The 24068-nt window shown below is 39.6% G+C and overlaps 1 protein-coding gene across 2 annotated transcripts; it reads left to right on the top strand.

The window, feature by feature from the left end:
• The first annotated feature begins 1112 nt into the window (after positions 1–1112).
• Positions 1113–23574, top strand: CHKA (choline kinase alpha). 2 transcript variants are annotated; one of them, XM_069857846.1, is made up of 12 exons: positions 1113–1504; positions 5209–5320; positions 12271–12324; positions 16253–16366; positions 16985–17118; positions 17403–17507; positions 17865–17923; positions 19334–19421; positions 20322–20430; positions 20898–21004; positions 21322–21403; positions 22193–23574. In XM_069857846.1, exons 1-12 carry the CDS (start codon positions 1221–1223, stop codon positions 22250–22252), a joined length of 1308 nt encoding a protein of 435 aa, XP_069713947.1. In that variant the 5' UTR covers positions 1113–1220; the 3' UTR covers positions 22253–23574. The 2 variants fall into 2 exon arrangements, with proteins under 2 accessions (XP_069713947.1, XP_069713948.1); XM_069857847.1 differs by lacking the exon at positions 12271–12324.
• Positions 23575–24068: the final 494 nt, after the last annotated feature.

Here is a 24068-nt window from a genome sequence, read left to right as displayed (position 1 = left end):
CTACACACTTCCATACGATAAAAGACTATCAAGGGAGAATAGCCAAAGGAGGCAGGGGGAAATCAGGAAAGTACAAAATTAGTTCAAAGCGATTTATTCCTTTAATGCTTATTTATGACAAGGCAATATAATGTATTAGGCAATATTGTCATCCCACCCAGCTGCGGGAGGGCCGGGAGAGCTGCAGCTGCGACACCACCGCTCCGACACCCCTCACGCCGCCGCTTCCCCCGACAGAAGAACATCTTTGCGCTGCCAAAACTAACAAAGGCTCTGGAGAGTGTCCAGAGAAGAGAAACAAAGCTGGTGAAGAGGCTGGAGAACAGGCCTTATGAGGAACGGCTGAGAGAGCTGGGGTTGTTTAGCCTGGAGGAAGCTGAGGGGAGACCTCATTGCTCTCTACAACTACCTGAAAGGAGGTTGTGGAGAGGAGGGTGCTGGCCTCTTCTCCGAAGTGACGGGGGACAGGACAAGAGGGAATGGCCTCAAGCTCCGCCAGGGGAGGTTTAGGCTGAACATTAGGAAAAAATTTTTCACAGAAAGGGCCATTGGGCACTGGAACAGGCTGCCCAGGGAGGTGGTTGAGTCCCCTTCCCTGGAGGTGTTTAAGGGACAGGTGGACGAGGCGCTGAGGGTTTAGTATTTGATAGGAATGGTTGGACTCGATGATCCGGTGGGTCTCTTCCAACTTGGTGATTCTATGATTCTATGAAAGGAACTCAGCTTCGAAGCACTGCGCGTGGAAATAATTTCTCCTGTCGCAGCTCACCTTCCCCCTCAGGTACGATTTTGCCCCGAGAGGCCACGTCACCGTGCGGCCACGAACCAGCTCCGGCCCGGCTCGGCCGGGCGACCCCCGCCCCATGACAGGCGGGGCCGCGAGGAGCCGGGCCGCGCGCGCGCCGGTCGCCGCGGCGACGGCGGAGCGGCCAATGGGCGCGCGCCGTGCCCCCCCCTCCCTTCCCCCCCGCCCCCGCGCGCCAATCGCCGGGCGCTCCGCGAGCTGCGGGAAGGCGAGCGCGCGCGCGTCCCCCCCCCAACCGCCGCCTCGCGCTCGCCCGCGGCCCCTCCTGCCGCGGGGGCCGCGGCCAATCGCGACGGAGGGAAAAGGCGTGAGGCGAGCGGCCCCGCGTGCCGAGCCGCCTATAAAGCCGAAGGGGGGGCGGGAGCGCGGCTCACTCGCCCCCGGCGCTGGGAAGACGCGGGAGCCGTTTCGTGCCATGAAGACCAAGTTCTGCAACGGCGAGAGCGACCCCTCCCCGCTCGGGCTCCTCCTCGGGTGCGGCCCCGGCCCCGGCGGCAGCGTCCTGTCCGCCGCCGGGCAGCCGCCCTCGCCGCTGCCCCACGCCGACCCCGAGGGGAAGGGCCCCGCGCCGCCGCCCCCCGCCGAGGAGCAGCCGCTCGACCCCCGGACGCGGCGCAGGGCGTACCTGTGGTGCAAGGAGTTCCTGCCCGGCGCCTGGCGCGGGCTGCGGGAGGAGCAGCTGCGCGTCAGCCCCATCAGGTCAGCGGGGATGGGGTCCGAACGCCTCGCCGGGCGCGGGAGGAGGGCCCGTTATCTTTTAAATCCGCCCCGGATTCGCTTTTCGGGGCGAGGGGGAGCAGCCTCGCTGCCGCGTGCGGAACGACTGCGCATCCGCCTCCCGCTCTCGCCGGGCGGCTCCCTCCCCCCCTCCTCCCTGGGGTCCGCGGGGCCGGCCCTGGGTCGGGGATGCCCCCACCCCGGGAAGGTGTGAACCTCTTGGCGTGGCCCTGGCCGTCCTGAAACCCAGAAGCTGGCAGGTGAACGCTGTGTATCGGTGATGTGAATCATCCGCTGGCATTTATAGTAACGAGGACTTGTGACTCAGCGCGTCGGCAGCTTCCAGGAGACGGATTTTTGGCAGCAGAAACGTGTAAATTGGGGATGTTCTAGAAGCCATACGTAATGTGTTTAAGATCCTTTCTGCCTTTGCGGAATTAAACAGTCCGTTTTCTGTATCAGTCCTGTACGCTAGTTAAACCGGTGTTAGTTGAGTTATATTTGTATAGGCTGCTTGTCTAGCGTCGTTCTACCTCATTGTATGGAGTCACATATGGTTTCAAGGGACGTGGTTGTCGGCTTCTGGAGTCTGGGGTTTCTCTTTCTGTGGAGATACAAAATACATGCAAATCTACCCCCATTTAGCTAAGGAAGCATAAACTGTTGACGAAGCTCTGATATATTAAAGTGCAGTCAAACCCTATCATGCTCATTCTAAACATATTTTAAAAACCTTATTAAAAATCAGCAACTCATTGAAAGCCAGCACAAATAGTATTTGTATTTTCAGATAATTTCTCCTCGTTTTGTGTGATTGTAATAAGTTTATAATGGGAGAAAATTTTTAAAAGCCTGATGCCATTCCTAGGCAATAGCCTAGTCTGATAGTATGTCTATAGTCTGAATTGCTTAATTCTGTTTTCATCTTTATTAGTGTGTACTGCTGCCTTTAGTACTTACTTTCTAAGGCATTAGGTTTTAGCACAGTTATTCTTGCATTTCTTGGAAATTTCCCCTTCTGAGACACCACTTCAAAATGACTCGATGGTTTCCAGATTGGAAGGAAAAGAGGATGGGCTGAAATTTAAGAATGTGTGAACCTGTGTTAATTGACAGTCTGTTCACCACTTTTTCCACTTTTCCATTTTCTATGGAAAATGCGGCATCATACTGGTTTGCTGATTGTAGTCCCACAAAAGTCTAGTACTTGGTGTGCGTTCTCCAATGTTTGTCACTGTTGCCATTTTGACTGTATTGCTGCATATCATATTTATGAGCAGTGGTTAGGTACTTGATATCATAGGATCAAGAGATTAGTCGTTGTTGGAGAGCAAAGAAATAGGTTAGCATTAATCAGAATGCAGGTTTATAAACACATCTAATGACTGTGGCTGTGATTTGGTGAGGGCTGTGGAAAGATTTGAAAACAGGTGACCCTCTAGGAAGGGCTTACCTTCAAGTCACTTGCAGCAGTAGACTAACTGGCAGCCTTATCTGTGTAAGTGCGAGATAGACTTCTGACCCTTAGACAAGCTGCCAAGTCTGTTGACCTTTCAGGAGAAAAATACTTTTTATTAGACTCTCATATGGATCTCTTTGATTAGAGTTAATTTTTGAAGCCTTAAACCTATAAAACTGTAATGAAACTTATGTTTAGTGGAGTCCAGTCTCAGTAAGACACTCCTGTTTAGCAGGAGAGGTATGAAAAGGTATCTTGGCTTTCATCCACTGTATGCAGACCAATGATGCGTTTAAATAAGTAACTTGACTGTTTGTACAGGATTTTGAGCCCTAGTCTAGTATTTTTTGTCAAGTGTGTTTAGTTCTTTTTCTATTTAAGTGTCCGTATTTTCACTGAAGTCTACATCAGGGGCTTATAAAAGGTAAAAAATGTTTTCTAAAAAACTGTCACACAGTTTAATTGAAGCCAGAAATGTAGTTGGTATAACTAACCAATGTTCTGATTGCATCTGAATAGTCTTGCTTTGCTCTTCATTTGATATCTTTTCCATCAATCTGTTTGGGTTTTTTATCCATTAACCTTCATGGTTCAAAGTTGCTTCAGATATCTTCTCCCTAAACATTCTTTTTTATTAACGCCTACCAAGCCACCTAGTTCTCTACTTTCTTCTTTCTTGAGCATACTGTGCAGCTGCTGGTTTACCATATTTCCTTGAGATTTCTTTTCCTTCTCAGTCATGGACTTCGGCCAGCCCATCTCTATTATCTTCCGGTAAATACAGGACATGAACTTCATGGTAGCCTTTTTTTTCCAAAAGTCTGTACTACCTTCCTTTTGCGTTGTAAGAGAACCCCAAAAGTATTTGAAAAAAATGTTGAGAGGAGCGTCGGGTTAGGAGCAGAAACTGCATTTTAGCCACTGCATTTTTGATCTGCTGTGGATTCCTGGAATTGACTCACTGTAAGACAGTATTAAATACTTCTGGTTTGGGTGTTATGAAAAACTGCATTACTTTGTGAAGGAAATCACAACATGACAAGTACTACTATTCAAATTCTAGAGTTAATGCAACGTTATGTAGCATGCTACAAGTAAAATTACTTGCCGCTTAAATCTGCGGTGCCTCATCTTTTTGTTGCTAGCTGCTATATTTGGGTTGTATCTGGTTTTGAAAGTTCTTTTAACAGTAAGTCAGACAACTTTTTTTAGTAGAGTTGATTTGCATTTCTGTTTTATAAGTAAACCAGCAGTTTCAGTACTTTTTCCTCTTGTAGTAGAGGAAGAAGTAATAGGGAAAATGTGCTGCAGAATGGAAATTTGAAAACTTATTAATGAAAATGCTGACAAGGAAGTGGATGCAGAAAGACCATGTCTGAGTAGACTGATGTTCTTAGTGGGCTACTAGAAATCAAGTAACTTAGTTTCTCTAATCTAGTATCTGTCTAGCTTTATAAACCTGTAGAAAACAAATGTCACTTTTTCCCGTAAGAACATTTGTAAAACAGTTGTGTGGAAAGTCAGCATGGTTTTGTAACCCCTGAATGACTGAAGCACGGGACTCTGTAGTTTGTCTTACCTGATAAGATTCTAAGGGTGACTTCGGTTTTGTCAAATACATGAGCAATTTCTTTAAAATAAACAATAGCTTTAATTATAAATTTGAGAATTAAAAATGAGTTCCTAAGAATGATGTCATGAGTTCCATTAGTGATGCTGTAACACAGGTATTGAGCTTAAATCTTTTCATCTAATCTTTGTAGCTGCCATCTCAGCGATACCAACTCTTAACTCAAAGTTAAGGGTTATATTTACTGCATGGTTTTAAGCTTTTTCTGTTATCTTCTTGCTTGTTTGTGTAACTGAATGTGTCTGAACAAGATTCCAGTATCTCTTTCTAGAAGTCCTGAAAATGAATAAGTTAACAGAAGTCTACCTTTTATCTTAATTGCCTGTTGCATTTGACATCAGTTTGTTCATAGTTTGAACTGTAATTTGGATTGATAGATCTAGATGTGAACTATAGATCAAGAAGCATAAAGCTGCCAGGTGTTTTTATTGAAGCCTTATATGTTGCAAGCTATTGGTACTGTTGGAAAATTGTTTCTCATGTTGGAGTAGATCAGTTAATCATACTGAAAGGATGATTAGCATGCCTCCAACTTGTAGAAAATGAAACATGTATGCTCATCCAAGTCAGCTGATAAATTTACCTTTCTCTTATTAGAGGTGGCCTTAGCAACATGCTGTTTCAGTGCTCACTACCTGATACCATTGAGACGATTGCCGATGAACCACGGAAAGTTCTCCTGCGCTTATATGGTGCAATCCTGCAGATGGTGAGTATGTAGAATGCTTTGGGAGTGGGAGGGTTCCTGTAGCTTGATTGTAAAGTGTTTGGAGTGGAACACACTGCAAGTGTGTGCTGATTTATTGTTTACAGAACATGTTTCAGTGGTAGTGGGGTAGATTGCTAGCTTAAAGCAGTTTTCTTTATAGTTTGTTGTTGTCTAGAATTTACACTACTTTCCATACAGATCCTGACTGGCGTGTATCATCTGAAGGCTCGTTTGCTCTCTGTTTGATCATTGGTGTTTTGCTTATGGCATTAAGTTTAGACTGTGGTATTTCAGAAAAGTTATTATTTAATGTTTGCTTCTGTATAGTATGTAGGACTTTGGCATAAGTAGCAAGATTGCAACAGGCTAAACTGCTTAATTTTAATCTTGGTAGCACTTACAAATATCTGATATTGAAGTTGATGGTTTTGTCAAACTTGTACAGTGCTCAAGCATTTTATTAGATCTCATGGGTAATTGTGTTAATCGGCAAATTTGATCCGTAGTGTTAGAATAAAGATGAAGCACAAACATCAGTACCGTACAGCTGTCTCATTCTAAAGCATTCTTTCCTAAATGTATGATATGCTTTCTAGCTGGCATAGAAGCTTCACAAGATGTTTGTCAAACTCTTCTAATCTTACTTTTCTTTTATTTGGTTAGTAAAATGTAAATAGCATTGAAATTTGTCAGACCTTAAGAGAAGTGTTTGGCAAATCTGTTTCAAATCGTAAGGCCTAAAATCTTTGTAAAGGTGATATTCTAAAGCTTACAGGCTATTACTTTAGGACTGTACAGCAGATCTTCTCTTACCCATCTCTGCTAGACACCTAATTATATTGTAAATAAATAATCATGTGCTTAACCTTATGAAGAATTGCAGCTTCATAAAATTGCATTTGGATGTTGGCAATTTGTTTCTATTTGACTTAGATGGTCTGGTTTTGTTATCTGTTAGTTTGATATTTTCCAGTAATCAGTCACTTGCTTTGAATGACTGATAAAGTATCTACAGGAGATTGACAGTTCCTGAAATTTCAAACCATTCTTCCTCCTTCTGCTGCCTTGACCAAACTTACTATTAAAAATCTCAATGTGTACTCTGTCATTTAACTGGCTTTAAAATGTTCTTTTATTCTACTATGTGAGGTATTAACTTTCCCAGGGTATCAAACTTTACCAGATGTATGTAAAAGATTCCAGTGATTTAAAATAGCACGAAATGCTTAGCTACACCACTATATGTGTATTGGGAAAGTTAAACGGTTAAACAAGAAAAGCATTAGAAGTTGATTAATTCAAGCTTAAATAGTCTTTCCTTTAGTTTTAAGAGAAACAAAAGCCAAAGTGAAAGTAACGGTGATAAGGCACTTTTTTTTTCTAATTGACTCCTATGGTTGATGCTACTTTTTTTTTTCAGAATTTTTAATGGCTTTAATTACTTAATATGTGGAAGGCTTGAGTAGGAATATGGGCTGCAGAACTTTTGTAGTGCTAGAACTTCTGTTGCCCAAGAGCTGTGAAGAAGTGTGGCCTTCTTTTAAAGGAAATTTTGACTCCAGAATTTGGTTCTCTCTTTCCCTCAGTGTTGTTTTTTTTTTTTAACTTGCCTTTTTGGTGCTTCTGTCCACAGAAGAAATCAAGATAAAATTTTGGACTCTAAAATCGAAACTAATTTGATTTGAAAATTGGAAGAGTGTTCATAACTTTCTAACCTCTCTACTCTTGGTGTTGAAGGATCTTTTGAGATGTCTAACTTCCTTTATTTCCGTAGTGGCAGTGAAATGACTGCTCTTGTTGGTGCAGTTCACTAAAGGTTAAGTAAGCAGAGAAAGTCCTAAGGTAAAACTTCCAGATTGCATTGAGGTTCACAATTTCTGTTGACAAACATTTGTCTCTTCCAGCCCTCTACCTTAAATGCAAGTTAAAATATAAGCAAACTGTTTTATTTGGGTATTTTGAAAACCTCACTTAAGATTCTTATGAATTTCTCGGTGGCATAACCAGAATCTTGTGAGAAGCCTGTTATGATGGAGTAATTTGATATTTTTTTAGTAATGTTGCTTACATCTTAAGCAGTTCCTTAATTTCTCTAAGTCTTAAGTACTTTGAGTTTTGAAACTTTATGCTAAAAGCATGATTGAGTTTTGAGATGTTATGCTGAAAGCATGATTTCACTCTCAATAACTTAATTGTAACTGCCTCTGGGTATTAGTAGTTATGACTTGTTTAAACCTTTATGGTGTGTTTTAACTCTTGTCCATTTTACTTGGTTGAAATTGGAGTACAAAACAAATGATAACTGCTCTTATTCCTTTATTGTAAATACTATAGATCTATAGCAATCTGCAGCAAATTTTATGTACAGAAGGCAAGATTAAAATCTTGAATGGAAGTGGAAAAAATAGATGCCTGTTACTAATTTAACAATGAACGACACTGACACGTAATTATTTGAGCCACCTTTCAAAGGAACCTTTTTTGCAGTTTGAATATAGCCCCAGTTTGCTTATCATGAATCTTGGAAGACACAAATGTCAGTACATGAAACTCATCCAATATAAACCATGCCAGTTGGCTAAAGCTGCCACACAGGGAAGGCTTTGTGCATTCCTCTGTCATAGCTGATATGTTTAAGTCAATTTTTTGTGTGCATGACTGTTTTGGGGGGAGCTGGAGGGGGAGTCGACTGAACTGGCTCGGCCATTATTATGAATGGTCGCACTGGCATGGATGGTTAAAAAAATCAAGGACTTCTCATGAGTATATTGTTGAGCAGAACGTTTCTTTTAAGATAAGTATTTGTGCTTGTGAGATTAAAGTACTAATCACACTAAATCTCAAATGCTTGAGGCACAATGCAGATATGTTCTACCTTGAAGAAAAAGGGAAATGTCTTACTCTGCTTCACTTATTCTTGTTCCAGCTTAGTTGCTAAATTTAAAAGCAAGTAAAACTTCCTCATGACAAAATGTCTTTAACTGTTGGCTATATAGGTGTTAAAACAACTGGTTCTACCACAATATGCCATTTAATGTTCAGACATTTTGAGATTGGATTTCATATGCAGATCACTGAAGTGTTTCTATTTAAATTCAGAACAACCGAAACTTGCAACATCTTAGAAATGCTGATAAGATTTCACCATAAACTAGCATCAACAAAAAAAGCAGCTCAAATTAAGGTGGATTTCTTTGAAGTTCACCTACCAAAAGTTAATCTGGGGATTGATTCCCATTCTTTTACACATGTCAAAAGAACCTTGAACTCTGATTCACTGGGGCTTTGATTCTGATTCACTGTTACTTTTCAACAGCCAAACCAAAATTTTATGTATAAAAGAGGAAAACCAAACCATTATACCTAATGTTCTTCTATGGTCTTTCCAATTTCTATATGAGCAGACACAAAACAAGTAAAATGGTTGCCACAGTTCTGTGGTAAATCCATACCTGCCTTGCTGCCTTTTATTTTTTGTAACTAAATAAAATGCAGACTGCTGTGTAACTGTAATAGCAACGTCTTCTGTGGTTGTTGATGTCCGTGTCTGTTTGTAGCATGGAGTAACTACAAATCCCTGGCACTGGCAGACGGCTTGAAAGAAACCAAGCACCTCTTACGGGGATGTATTTGTGTTGGGTGGAGTTAAGGGTATTCTGGGGGTAATGTACCACTTTAGTTGTATATGCATGTGTTCTCTGCTGCAGGCTTGCCCATGCGATCGTGCCTAGAGCACTCTGGTTTCCAGGTGACAGACACGATTCACGGTATAGTATGAGATCTCTGAAGTTGGAGCATTCTCTACAGCTTTAATTTTCTTTAGTACCGGATTTCCTTGTTTAAAAATAAGGCTTAAGTAGCACCAACTACTGTCTGTGCATCTGAATGTTTACAGCAGTAACAAAATATCAAAGTACTTGCCCCTTCCTTTCCTCTGCTCCCTCATAAGAGAATGTTAACTTGAAATGAAGAGGATTCGAGATGTCTTCATGGCTTTTGTAGGGCTTGAATTTGAAATTCTTCAGGTGCTAGATTCTAGAGCTCTGGCAGGTTTCTTCAGGTCTGACAAGGATCAGTGATCAACAGGAGGTTCTTAGAAGCAGAAATACTTACTGCTGAATCTAAAACTGTTTGTGTTCCCATACCTAGAAGTTCAAATTGATGCCTTAATTCTAGGAGCTGTTAGAGGTGCAATTCCTTGGGATTTGAATTCCTAGGGCTTTGTTTAAATCAAAGTATTACAGTAGTTAGAAATTTTGAGAACTAGTACAGCTGAGTAAACTCTGAAAAATGGAATTATCACGTATGATTTAAATTTTTGGGCAGAGCTAAGGGTTATTTGGGGTGAAAAATGTTGCAAGATCCTTCTTTAGACAGAATTCTCCTGTCAAGCATCATTTGGTATTTGATATGGAACTTATCTTCTAGCTACAAGAAAAATTCAGGGTACTAGAGAGACAATGATGAACTCAACTTTCTGTGTCAAACTGCCAGATGTAAAATGCTGTCTGGTCACCTTCTGATCACAGATCAGATAATGTACAATGTCTCCCCTTCTAGGACTTTGATCTTATACCTGAAGCTTCTTGCCTTAAAATCGTGATCCCAAAGAAGACTGTAACCATTTCTGTTGTCTCTGTGCATATAGCAGTTCTCACTTACTAAAACTGTAGTGAGCTTTCTTAATCTGCTTAGAGAATAAACCTTCTCACAATAAAAGAAGCACGGAGAAAATAATTAAAGAAATCTTAAAGGTGTAGAACACATCTGTTTCTAGCTAATAATTCCATATAGAGTGGTTAAAAATCTCCAGGAGTTATGCAATTATTCTCTTATTTGTGTAATTAAAATATCATTGCTATTGAAGTAAATAGCTCCCAGAATTGCATCTAAGTTGGAGTGAGCTGTTAGAGTTTGTGGAAGAACTGAGGTTTTGATTAATTTAGCAAAGAACAAAAGCTAAATATCCAGCTCATGGTATGAGCTGTTTTACTTTGAACCAATGTTCTCCTAAGTGATTGTGCAGTCAGAAAACAATCAAATCCTACCACTTTAGTATCAGATAAACTGTTAAACTGTTAAGCTTCTGTTACATAAAATTGTATCCTGCTTGCTTCATTCTACTTGACCACAAGTACTAGAGACTGTCCTAATTCTGGTCTGAGTACATGGCCACTTGTGGAGACTGATCCTTTCCAAGCTCCCATTCGTATTTACAAGTTATTTACAAATTACCTTGTATTCGTTCTCTGCCAGACACTAATGCTCCTTGCTGAGGGAACAGAAAAGAGGAAGGGATACCGCAGAAGTCTCCTTTTCTGATGACTCTGCAGTATACATCCCTAACTGTCCGTTTCTAATGGCATAGTAGATGCCGTTAGGCTATCTCCAATACTAATTTGAGGTGGACTCTTGGAACTGGCTAGTTCCCTGTACATTATGACTTCTGGAAAGCGGATGCCAGTTCAGGTTCTAGGGAACAGACTAGTCTGCTTACCTTCTGATGAACTGAACCATTGTGAGAACACCATTAATCAGGAAAGACTCATGGATGGTGAGTAACTTTCTGACTGTTCAAGAAAAATCTTTAAGCTTCAAGAGTGATATTGATGTAGGGCATACTTGTTCAGAGAAGCCCTCTGCAAATGAGTAGTTATGTGTTAAGCTTTAGTGAATATGTTTTGACTTTATTAATTTCCTTGAAAGGAATATAAAATAGTAGTAGCTTTCATATTGTCTTGTTTTAAACTTATCCTAGTGGAGTGGGAAGTACGTGCTGAAAGACCATTGGTTCTTGTTAACTATACTTCTTCTATAGCTTCTGAAATACTGTAACTGCATAGCTTGTGTAAATCATTAGCTTGTATTGTACTTAAGGCAGCTGGTGTTGCTTAACTGTAATCCATTAAGTTCATATTTCCACCTTTGTTTTGGACACATTAGAGCTTTGGAACAGAAAGGTATGCACACAGTTGTATGAATCAAATGTTTTTGTTCAGAAGGTGGAGATGCAGGCTACCTTTATGGGCCTTTAGAGCTAGTCTGGTTTAAACAGTCAACGGTGGAATTGCAGTATAAATAGCAGCCACAAATTGTTGCTAACTCTAAGCAAATATTTGCTTTCTCTTCTTCTTACCTTCAATCCCTTTTAAAGGACAAGGTTTTGGTTACATCTTGAATTTTAAATGTGCAGCTCTGTTAAAAGCATGTGCCATTGAGGATTCAGTTGCTGAAGGTATGGTTTGATACCCTGAAACTGCTTTATGATGATGATACATTATGCATGGAATACAGTCAAGTTTTGCTAGTGTACTGCAGCTCTCACTGAGACACCTTTAGTTTAGATGGGCAGTTCATTTTGATGAAAATCTCAGATTTACATGGCCAGTGGTACATTGTACATATAGCCTAGGCCACATACTCTAAATAAGGAAATTCTAGTGAAAAGAAATTTGTAAAATAAGGTAATAGAGAAAAGCAGGTGCTTTGCAAGCTTCATAACATGTCTCTTCTGACAGTCCTTCTAAGGCTTTTATGTAATCTCTGTAATGTGTCTCAAGTGCTTTAGCTGCAAGAAGAATATCATCCCAGATGTCATGCAGAGGGACTTAATCTTCTCTTAATTAAAAATGTTCCTCTAAACTCATACATTGAAATCTTGTTTTGAAATACTGGGAAGCAATAAAAACATACCTGAAAATCAGCTCTCAGGCTATCTACAGGAGTGGCTTGGTCTCATTGGCACGTGCTTTTGAAAGATTTTGGAATTATTGAAATGGTGTGGTGGTCGGAGGTCAAATGGGTGCTAGTGCTGTAGGTGTCACAGATCAGGCAATGTTGAGACATCTAGGAAAATGTAGCTGGCTATTCTACTCCCTTTGTTCTGGTGGTTGCAGTTTAATCATGTTAAATTTCATCTTCTCATTATCTTTGCTTTTTCTCATTCATAGAGGTCCTGTAATAAAGGAGAGTCTGTACAGTCTAAGAATGAAAATGACTTGCAAGTGAGTAATTAAATTTGCTTGTTTCACAGAATTTTGTAGATGATAGAGAAATGGGTTGATCCTGGTTGTTCTACATCTGTAGTCAGTCCACCTGGTGTCTGGGCTGTGTTTCTAGAAATCATGAACAGTAATGAAGAAATCTAGTTGCTCATAGAAGTAACATGATGTAAGTGTACGTAGTTTGAAAAAAATTAAGCATTCCACATCAACAAGAAACACCGCACCCTGCCTACCACACCGCCCCCCCAGTTCTACCCTCAATGGTTTCTTACCATTTCTAGCATTGGTATCAGTATTGCTGTTTCTAATACTCAGCTCTTTTTTTTTAAGTAGAGGCAAGTCTGTACTCCGTTTTATCCAATCCCCATTTTATAATACATTGATGAACTTTTCTGAGGAACATATATGGAGCGGGAGAGAACTTCCTCTTGAGCATGAAGTTTTTCTGATTAACATTGCAGAACACATGATCCAAGTGCAGTTGCAAAGTTCTTCCATTTGGATCCATTTCTGCTCATGCAGCATAATGTTTACCCTGAAGAGTAATTTCTCAAAGTCATCTGAACAGAATTTGATTTAGATTTCTATCTTGGCAGTGTTTTTTCAGTGAGAGATGATATTGCAGCATGTTAGCCACATGCTTTGTGTTACGTACTAAGGTTTTTCAGTTATAGTTGTTTTGGTGGTGATTAGGGAGAAGTACGTTTTACTTATTTGATAAGTGCTGCTTTTCTCCTCTTGTATTTTCTACCTTCTGGAAATGCCAGTTGAAGCATTTGGGATTTTTTTTTTTCTAGTGAGTTGCAATTGGTTTTAAAACTGTTGTCGCATGCCTGCTTTTGAAGTTTAATAAAACTTTCAGTTAAGTTTACTGGAACAACTTCAATCAGTTGAACCAAGACTGACCTGAAAAATATACTGGTTTGATTCTTCATTTTTCTTCAGAGATGAAAAATGGAGGGGGCTTGATTTCTCCCTCACCCCCATCCGTAACAAAATTTCCTAAAGTTATAAAAGGGAACAGAATTCCAAACAAGCCCCACCTTGGTTCCAGCAGCTTAGTAGAAGCTTTGCACTACAAGAAGCAAAGCTTTGAACTTCAGAACTGTTTTTCTTGCCTGAAAATATTGATTCTATACTGGTAGGTTATTGTTTTCTGCTGTTAATCTCATAGTGCTGGAACTTCACTGTTAGATCAGCGTACTCGCCCGTTTCTGTCAGGATGGATTTGTTCATTTTCTTAATTCTAGGTAAAAATTGTAGGTAGGTTTGATCAGAAGAGTTAGTCTTTCTTTGGAGAAAAGAAAAACCTCTAGGGTAGTCCCAGAATGTTCAGAATCACTAGTAAAAGCGTTGTGGCTCCTCAGGGCTGCCTGGTGTTTGACAGCTGTGGCTAGAGAAGGGATTATATTCTGTCACCTCATAAAGTCTTTTAAGAGGGCTAGTCTGTTTTACCTTTGTTTTGCTGTAGTTAGGGGTAATTTTCCTGAAAGTATTACTAATTTGTGTGTTTTAGAGTGAGGTGTTTGTTGAAGCAAGAATCATAGAAAGGTTTGGGTTGGAAGGGACCTTAAAGATCATCTGGTTCCAACCCCCCTGCCATGGTCAGGGACACCTCCCACTAGATCAGGCTGATCAAGGCCCCATCCTGGCTCAAGCCTGGCCTTGAACACTTCCAGGGAGCGGGGGAACCACAGGTTCCCTGGGCAACCTGTTCCAGTGCCTCTCCACCCTCACTGTGAAGAATTTCTTCCTAATGTCTAATCTAAATCTTACCCCTCCCAGTTTAAAGCTGTTCCCCCTTGTCCTGTCACTACATGCCCTTGTTAAAAGTCCCTCCTTGGCTTCCTTGTAGGCCCCCAGAGCCTTCTCTTCTCCAGGCTGAAGAATCCCAACTCTCTCAGCCTGTCCACATAGCAGAGGTGGTCCAGTCCTGTGATCATCTTTGTAGGAGAAGCTTCAGTTCTGGCTGGGTTATAGAAAGGCTTTTGATCTCTCCTTGTCTCAATAGGAGTTGCATGCTGGAAAAGTCTTGTAAGAAGTATTTATAATTCTTTGTTTTGAAATGCAACTTGCAGCTCTGAGTGGTCAAATCTTCTCCAGAAGCGTGCTAAAAATGCGAGTTCTAATGGTTCCACTTGTTTGAAACTGATTAAAATTGAGAGCCTCACAGTTTAAAACAACAGGCTGTTGTCTTAGTGCTTAGTGCAAAGTATTTGAAGGCGTTGAGATACATAATTTACGTAGTTGCAATGTTTGGTCCTTCAAAAAAGACATCAAGTGAACATTTAACTAAAGAGTTAGGGATGCTGAACAGATTTAGATATCTGTGAAGTATGCTATGTCATTTTCTAATGTCTTTTAGTAGTTTATTTGCACACCCATACTTGATAGTAATGTATGGAGCAGAGACTTGATAAGTGACCTGTCAGATGTTTTCTGGTTGTCACTTCTGATGCATTAAGCAACATTTTAATGAAGAAGAGGCACATGGTATGTGGAAAAAACCTGCTTTATGCTCTGCTAATAAAACATAAGTTCAAGGTGTTAACTCTAAATGAAAGACTACAGGAAAAAAGCTATGATTGTAAACTATGCTAGAGTTTATTTTTGTTAATGGATCCTAAACTTTCTTTGAAATTTCTTAGGGTAAAAGTTATCAAGCTAGGTGGTTTCAAGGAATCTTGAGATAGTGAAACTGGGGAGAAACCACAGAGATCTCTTCTCATAGTTATGAGTGGGTTTTGCACTTGAATATGAAATGCTAGAATTTCTCGAGAGGCTGCCAGAATAATATGTGGGCCAGTGATAAAAATAATTTATCAATGGAACTGCCTGGACTGTAACAAGAATGGAACTTGTGTAGAGTTATTTATTGTCTGAGATTGCAGTGACTAACACAAAAGGCTCTGTGGTCTAAACTATCTGAGAGCTTTCTCAATTTTGTGCTCTGAATTTTTATACTTTTAAGTGTCATGGGTCAGACTTAGAGATGAGTTGCTCAGAAGTAAGCAGAAGCTTAGCAGACCTCTAGGATCTGAGTACAGCTGGATTCTGGCTGACATAATTGCTAGTAGTGATTTATCCTGCAACTTCTGTGTTTACTTAAAGCTAATCTTATGCATCAATAAAGCTATACTTCAGTGATTTTAACTGTATTTTTCAGGCACTTTATATTTCTATTAATTTTTAAACATGCATTACAAAGCTGTCTGCTTGTTATTGCTGTTGATTGAGCTTATTGATGGAAGGAAAAACTTGAGGAAAAATTATGAAATTTGAGATATGTTTGCAAATACAAAAGGAGGAATACATATTCACACACACACACACACGCTCCTTAGCAGAAGCTGATATTATTCTTTCTCTAAGAAAAAAACAAACAGGAAGACCTAAAATGTGCTTAATGGAAAAAAAATCCTAAGTTGTCATTCTAAATGAAAAACTGGTTAGTTCAGTCAGTCATTTAATGTACTTACGTAGTTAAAATGTCTTTTTGTGAGGCTGTATTCCAAAGTGTATTAAAATAGCCAAGGTTAATATTTATAATTCCTGTACTGTGCTTCAGTAGGCTGAAGTCCTTCAGGTAATGAATTTGCAGAGTTCCCACAGGTTAGGGAGGAGAGGGTGTTTTGGTTTTTGCATAGTTTTCCTTTGACTTGGCCCAACAACAATGCCTGTTAAGTAATAGAGATTTTCCTCCCTAGCTTTAAACTTGAACCCAAAATGTTTGTATTGCTCTCATGCTAATTATGAGTTATTAGTCAAGAAACTTTGTTTTGTAAAACGTGGAGTCTTTACATCTAGCTCCAAAATGTCTTGCTTTGTAGCAGCTTAGCTATTGTGTACACATTAAGCATTAAGCTAATTTTTGTGAAAACACCAACTAATGCGGGTTTTTTGGTTTGGTTTTTTTTTTTTTGTTTAGGGTGCGGAAGCCATGGTTCTGGAAAGTGTTATGTTTGCTATTCTTGCAGAGAGAGCTCTTGGCCCAAAGCTGTATGGAATCTTTCCACAAGGGCGATTGGAGGAATTCATTCCTGTAAGTCCTATTCATGATCAGTTAGTGGGCTGGTAGCAGTTTTAATTGATCATGACAAGAAAGTCTCTGGACTGCCCACAAAAGCAAGAATATGGGGATGGAATACTTAGCAACCTGTAGCAATTGCTAGCTGTAATTTGATACAGTTTATAGTGGGTGTTGAAAAGCCCAATTATAGCTCTTGCCAGAGGGAGAGATCTAAAGTCTTCAGCTGTAGCAGAGATTAATAAATGAAGATAAGAAGCCTGTTAGATACCAAACATAGCACTAGGAGCTGTAGAGTAACACTTTCCTTTAACAGCAACAAGAACAGATGCTTTTGATGTTCTTAAATATTTATATCAAATCTGCTTTGAAGGTATTCTTAGTGTAAGATGTGATATTCCCCAGGTCTTGAACTAGAAGAGAATGGACTTAAGTATAAATAAGCTAGTCTGGCTAATTTAGCTTTTCCAAATGCAGCAATTTTGTAAGTTTATTTGGGATGAAAAGTATATTGCTTGAGTACTATGCTAGTATGTTATTCTGTATTGTATAGAGACCGTTGCTATTGTTTGTAGTAGATCATGCTTCTGTAATCAATTAACTGTATATAAAGAATATTGCACTTTATTACAGAGCAGGAAACTAAGTACTGAAGAACTAAGCTTCCCTGACATATCTGCTGAAATAGCTGAGAAGATGGCTAGATTTCATGGCATGAAAATGCCATTTAATAAAGAACCTAAGTGGCTTTTTGGAACAATGGAAAAGTAAGTTACACAATACTTTAACGTATGGAAAAAAGGTGACCTGTTGTAATTTTGATAAGCAGGCCATTCTTTCTGAATGTCTGAGAGCACAAGCTCTTATTCTACCTAGAAATTGTTTCATAGTTACTTCAGGAACTTATATCACCTTGAATAGTAACGTTTTCTTTATTAGCTGTTCTTCTAAAACTAGCTTTATTTTAGTATAAACGGTGTGTTAGTATGGGAATACCAATATACTTATTATTATTGTCACAAATGCTGTACTGTTACCTCTCTCTTAACAGATACTTAAATCAAGTGCTGAGGATTAAATTTACCAGAGAATCCAAAACTAGAAAACTCAACAAACTCCTCAGTTACAATCTCCCCCAGGAAATGAAAAATCTAAGGTAAGCTTATTTTGTCTACTGCTGTCTCCTGATTCACACAGTTTCAGTATGAATCTGCATGCTTGTTCAAACACACTATAGAGTATAATACCCTATATTAATTTACATTACAAGTTGTGGCTTAGTTTTGGTTCTGGAATCAACCTGGGTCTCGAATGACTACATATTGATATGATAAATTGCTGACACGGAGTCCATCTTCACTGTCCTGATCTTGGGCTCCTAATTGAGAAAATAAGAGTCTTTGCTAGAAATGAATAGCACTTCAACTTCTTAAACAAAATGCATTCTTTACTTGGAAGTGGACAGGAACTTAGTGATTTGTTACTTACAAGATCTTGTATTGCTTTTTTCTAGAGCTATGCTTGAGGCTACTCCATCGCCAGTTGTATTTTGCCACAATGACTGTCAAGAAGGTAAGCCACAGATACTTCATGACCTGGCTCAGTGATGCAATGTTAAGCCTCTTCTGGTCACTTGTTTCCTTTTAGTGGTAGTCACGTTAGGGAGAGGTACTGCCCTGGCAGCTGACCTTAAAAAGCAGCCTGTGCATTCAGTGTGCAACAATTGCAAAGCATTGGCTTCAGCAAGACTCTGGGATAATTAAGAGAACTGGATTAGGTCAGGCATGTACACGTACTCTGTTAGTACAGGTCCGTTGGGGGTGGGAACCTTGGGTGTGGTCTTAACAGACAGCACCGTTCTCGATGTCTGCAATATTGTATGTCAGGGTAGGATATACTTCAGTCCTGGTAATGGAAAGATATGAAAAGCATACAGTGAAGGGTGGAAATAGAGACCAGTGTGATTTGACTCAGCAGTTCTCACCTTATACTGGTAAGAAACGTTAGGAAGACCTTATCCACCTTCTTAAGTGCTCCCCTTCTGGGAATCATGGAGGGAATGAGAACTTTTCTGAGCCAGTTATCTGAAGAGATGAAAAGGAGGCAGGGCTGAAGGTAATGGGTATGCTGTGTTTGTGCTCACCATCACCTGTACAGTGGGTAAGCTGGGCGGAGCTGAAAGGATGTTATACTAGGACCATGTGAAGGTCTGTTGTGTTCTTACGGGTCCCAGCCTTGTTAGCTAAGGCTAAGGAATTGGCCTGGAAGAGGATTCCCCTAGAGGATAGGTGCGTAAGGATAGAAAGCACGAGGCAGAGGGAAGGCACTGATGGCACTGATCTGCGGTCTCAAGAGCTAGCTCAGTGGTGGGGTTGAAAGTCTTGCTGCTGCTGTGGCAAGGTGCAGTACCACAAAGACAGAGCATGATAGGGCTGGGGCGAACTTTGGAACCTCCATTTCCAGTACTGGTTGAAGGGAGTATTTGGTGCAAGTGTTTGGCGTAGAGATCAGATGTACCTGTGGAGAGGGGGAAAAATATTGCAAAACCTGAAATTACTCTATTTTTATTTACTAGTTGGCACTTGACAGGGGCCTGTCCCAAGTGTTGTGATCAATGATAATGCTGTGCAAGTATGAGATCCTGTGTGATTTAAATCTCAAGCTGTGGAAAGAAACTGTGGAGCAAAAACTGCTAAAGCTGAAGGTGTCACACAAGTTAGCTGCTAGCTAGGCACTGGAGAACAAATCAACCTCTGACTGTTGAGAAGAAAACTTTCTTGCTTTCTGCTTTACAAGGCTTTTAGTTTATATCTCAACTTTCAGTAGCAGGTATGCGGCCAGTGCAGCCTGGCTTTTCTTACCATTCTTCTGCACAGATGGAAGGGATAGTTCAGGTTATCTGAAAAATGTTTCTTTGAGTATTGCTTTTCTGTAATTTCCCTGGGACGTCATTGAATATGTTGTATTATCTTGATTTTTCAGGTAATGTCTTGCTTTTGGAAGGCAGAGAGAATTCAGACAACCAGAAGCTGATGCTCATTGACTTTGAATACAGCAGCTACAATTATCGGTAAATCACTTTGTTTTCTGTTTATCAGGAAGGTGTATTACTTTCTGCATGCTACGACGAGAGCAAGTACTGAACCGCTGATTACCGGTCTATTCTAGCGAATTGTGTTCTGCTTTATTAGTGGTGGACAGCAAGCATATCTAATCAAAACAGCTCTGGCCTCGATATGGTGTTGAGTATAGGCACACAGCAGAGTCAAAGTTGTTGGAACTTCTTGATTGTTCAGACTAGAGGGCTTGTTTATGTACAAAAGATTGCATTTCAAAATTTCTTTCTAGTGGAGGTTGAGGAGAATGGTAGCTTATGTGTACATATCTATGCAGAGCAAGTTTGCTTTTGCATTTTCTTCAGTCCTTTCAAAAGGCTTTTTCATCTGTGCAGGTGTGAGTAATTCTAGGGGGGTTGCTGCATGGTTACACAATACTTCAGTCATATAGTATATGTTTAAGGATGATCTAAATATGTGGAGTTGTTGGGATCATTAAACATTAGCATAGCTGGAATGAAACAGAACCTGAATTCCAATAATATAAAGCTGGGATATGTTAAATAATCAGTGTATGACCTCTTTGCCTGCAATAATTCTAACATTAGAGGTGCAACTGGCCATGCTGAGATGTAGTGCATACTCATTTTAACTGTCTGCATTGCTATAAAACTTGGTAGCTGAGTATTGTCGTTAGTTCGTAGCTTTCATTCTTAACTGCCCATCTTTACTAACTGTTTGTAATAACATGCAAAAAAGTTGTATTCTAGTCATCAGTTCTCAACTTCATTTGGTGAAACTGCAGTACGTTCGAAGTAGTCTTGTGCTCTTACACTGGATTTTAGGTTTGCTTAAGCAAAACCAGATTGCTAGTATACAAGTATTGAGGTACTTGGTCTTTATCTCTTTTTTAGAGGGTTCGACATTGGAAATCACTTCTGTGAATGGATGTATGATTATACTTATGAGAAGTACCCGTTCTTCAAAGCTAGTGTTCTTAAATATCCTTCAAAGAAGCAACAGGTAGGCACATAAGACATAATGAAGTGCCAGTGCCCACAGTTTTCAAATCTTATTGATTTTCCCATTATGTTATTGACTTAGTCTGTCCCAAGACCTTTTCTCCATGAATTCCTTAAATATTACTCTTGCTGTAACATCAACTACTTTTGCTCTAAAAATTACGGAAACTTCATAATGGCTGTACAGGACAGAATATTTATGTCCAGTGTAGCTACACACCACGAAGTCCAGTAGCTGCAAACTGCAGCTGTGAAATTAGTTGTCAGTAGCAAAATGTCATCTGTTGGCATAATATTATGGCTTTTCCTAAACCAGACTTCTAAGTAATTAGTAGAACCACCATTAATCTTGAAGCTAACTCCAGCACTGTTTAGAAAAAATGACAACTTATTAGAAGTCCTGCCTGATTCTGAAAGAAGCAAATATGTCTTGAGACAAAGAGTTGTAACTATTTACTTGCCTTCCAGCTTCATTTTATCTCCAGTTACCTTTCTGCATTCCATGAGGGCTATGAAAAACTGAGCAATGAAGAGAAGTCCAAACTAGAAGAAGAAGTGTTGCTAGAAGTTAACAGGTAACTTATCTTCCACAACTGTTTATTGAAAGTTCATCTTATACTTGTATAACTCACTAGGTGATGAAACTTCTCCCAATAAAGATTCTAAGCTATTTATGTGTAGTTAAGAAAAGTCTGATCATCATAACCTTTAGATGCGTGGTATGCTCTGTCAGTGGAGTAAACAAAATACTGCTCTGTGGAGAAGCTAATGGGACTATTTTTATAGTATCATGCTTGAAGAAAAGGTGTGGATATACTGTCCTAACAGGATATTGAAATAAGGTGTTGTGACTTAGCAGGATATTTCAATAAATATTACCTTGTAATTTCAGGTTTGCCCTTGCATCACACTTCTTCTGGGGTCTGTGGTCTATTATACAAGCAAAAATCTCATCCATTGAGTTTGGTTACCTGGTAAGTTATTTAATCAAAGCTTCAGGTAATTAAAAATGTATACTCTAGCCTGTGGTACATTATCAGACAGTAAATGAAATGGCCTCTTACTGCAAATTAATATCTTCTAAGTGGAGTAAAGCTTCTTAAAATTGATTTGTTGCTAGTTTATGCTCTTTACTTAATGTAAGGAACATCTAAGATCGTAAAAACCTTCAGAAATTCTTCCCATTTTTATGTAGAGAGTTTTTATAGCCTTGTGTGTCGGGCCTTGCAATGAGATGATGCCTTGCAGAGCTTCTGTAATAAGAGAATTCTGCACAAGAAGGAAGCCAGCACACAATTAAGTGTGAATTTGGAAATCTGAGTAGCAAAAGTGCACGTGTAACAACATATTGATATTCAGTGTACAATAATATAAATGTCAGGTAGCCTGCTGGACTTGAGAAACTGAACAGTCTAATTCTTTTTGTGTTTAGCGTTCTGGAAAGTGGTATAACTTTCAGGTACACTGAATATCCTGCAGGAGGAGTTGAGGAAGCTGTCCTTTTTAATAAAATGCAGACCTTTTTCTGACATCCTGGCAGCAGCTGTCATAATACTGTTAGAGTTCACATAAGATGGAGGGAACTCTAAGGGGCCAGAACACCTCTGGAGAGATTGTTTTTCCCAAATAGACCTAATTAATGCATTGACATGGTGGATTAGGAAGGTAACACAGTTCATATCTGTATTAAGCTTCCCCATCCCAAATAAGCAAAATCAGCTATGTTTACTGTATCAAGTACTGAATATCCCTTATTTCTCCAGGAATATGCATTATCCAGATTTGATGCATACTTTGATCAGAAGAGGAAACTGAAGGTGTGAATGTGTGAGGAGTCGCCTGTTGGTTACTGTACAAAGAGGGCAGCTGGACAGAATTTACACTGTGCTTAGGCTACTGTATCTCTAATGAAGGTGTTGCTGAATTCCAGTTCCTTGGAACACTGGTGGTACTGAATTACTTGTTTACAGTTTCATAAATACTTGGAATGTGATTGCGAGGGAAAAGTAAAATACAGCAGTGCAATATCTTTAAATCTTCTTTATCTAGAAGGTATTTTGTCATATTGGAGAAGCTTACAACATGTCAGTACCACATGCATCAGAGCAAACAGTGTTACTGTGATTACATTTTCTAGGGAGATGTTGGCTTTGTGGTTTATATTGTAAGTGGAACAGTTGTAAAAGATGATTTATTGTAGAAACTGCCTCTTAATGAAAAAGAAAAGCAAAGCAGGCAACTGTAAAACTGAAGTAGGCTTAAAATCTTACTGTGAAATTAGGTTCAATGTGCCCCATAAACACTATCTTCAAAGCTGCTGATATGTTACACCACTTTAACTATAAAGCAACTAAACACATTGAAGTGCTATGCTTTAAAGTGTTAGCTACATATAAATGAATGTTAAGCTGGTGTGCCTGTGAAGTACGAATGAACTTTGAACTGGACATTTTGAAGGAGTTTGCCTTGAACTGTTCATTCCGCATCCTTCAAGAACATGCTTTAGCCCGGCCTGGTTGTCTGTTAAAATAACTGCATCCTGCACAGGGGGTTCTGTGGGCTGGCAGCACTGGGAAGAGTGCCTTGAATTACTCTAGCAACTCACTGGATAACTGGATTGGCATTGACCATACTTGTAAATGGAGCTCGTCTCTCTCCTTGTGTTGCCACAGTGTATGGCTGTAAGAAATAGTAGAGTGAAAGACTACAGAGAACACTTCAGGAAATTGCTGTACTGCCTATCCAATGCTTATGTGGTTTGTGAGGTGCTTTTCTTGCACCTTCATTTTTCATCACATTCTAACAATCCAGTAAAGTGGAATGTCTCATGGGGAACAATAACATGTATATTGAAATTTGAGTATAATCTGTGTACATGTCATTTGAAGATTTTTGGGAACTTGTTTATTTTGAATGTTACTTGCTTGTGCTTTCTAACACACTGTATTATAAATAATAAACTTCTAAGTCTACCCTTTTTTACTTGTATAGCAAATACTGTTTCAAGCAGCTGAAAAAATGTGCAGCATTTCGTGTACTGTATAGCATAACTTGTAAAAGCTGACATTTTATTCTCTAGTATAGAGAATTGTTTCCCATACACAATTATTAATACTTTATAATAAATATAAAGCACTTAAGAATATCAACTATGACGTTTTTAAGTCGTCTTTATATCTGCAGGATGAAATAGATGTTGTTTCTGGCCTTAAATCTGTATGCTGGAAATGCTTTTTTGCTTGCCCTCAAAGACAGACTGTTTTAAGCTTTAGGCCCAATACTTTGGGATATACCTTCTACTTAAAATGCATCTTTAGCATTTATTGTATAACTGAATAGAAAATGTGAGGAAGAAAGGCAGTTAAAGCAAATGATGAAAAGTAGTCTGAAGATCAGTTTTTATAAAGTCTATAGATTTAGAGGTGGGGAAAAAAGTTTAGGTTTAAACACTTTACTGTATCTGTCCTGTTGATTATCCTATAAACAGAAGGGAAAGCCACCAGCATATATTGAGTTTTACTGGCACATTGCATAAAACATTCATAGTATGAATAGCCAGGTAAGTTCTCAAGGCTACTGGAAGGCCTCATTTAATGGGTACTATTGTGCATGGTAAACTAGTGGGAATGGCAGTGGTAA

The sequence above is a fragment of the Phaenicophaeus curvirostris genome, chromosome 5 (assembly GCF_032191515.1).
Source record: "Phaenicophaeus curvirostris isolate KB17595 chromosome 5, BPBGC_Pcur_1.0, whole genome shotgun sequence".
Classification (NCBI taxonomy): Eukaryota; Metazoa; Chordata; class Aves; order Cuculiformes; family Cuculidae; genus Phaenicophaeus; species Phaenicophaeus curvirostris.
This window is presented reverse-complemented; position numbering and strand designations above follow the sequence as displayed.

What these genes read in the sequence shown, in the direction of transcription:
- CHKA (XM_069857846.1), top strand. Translation starts at nt 1,221, where the DNA reads ATGAAGACCAAGTTCTGCAACGGCGAGAGCGACCCCTCCCCGCTCGGG. An exon ending in ATGGTGCAATCCTGCAGATG is followed by an intron (nt 5,321 to 12,270) that starts GTGAGTATGTAG and finishes TCTCATTCATAG; the next exon opens with AGGTCCTGTAATAAAGGAGA. An exon ending in CCACAATGACTGTCAAGAAG is followed by an intron (nt 17,924 to 19,333) that starts GTAAGCCACAGA and finishes TTGATTTTTCAG; the next exon opens with GTAATGTCTTGCTTTTGGAA.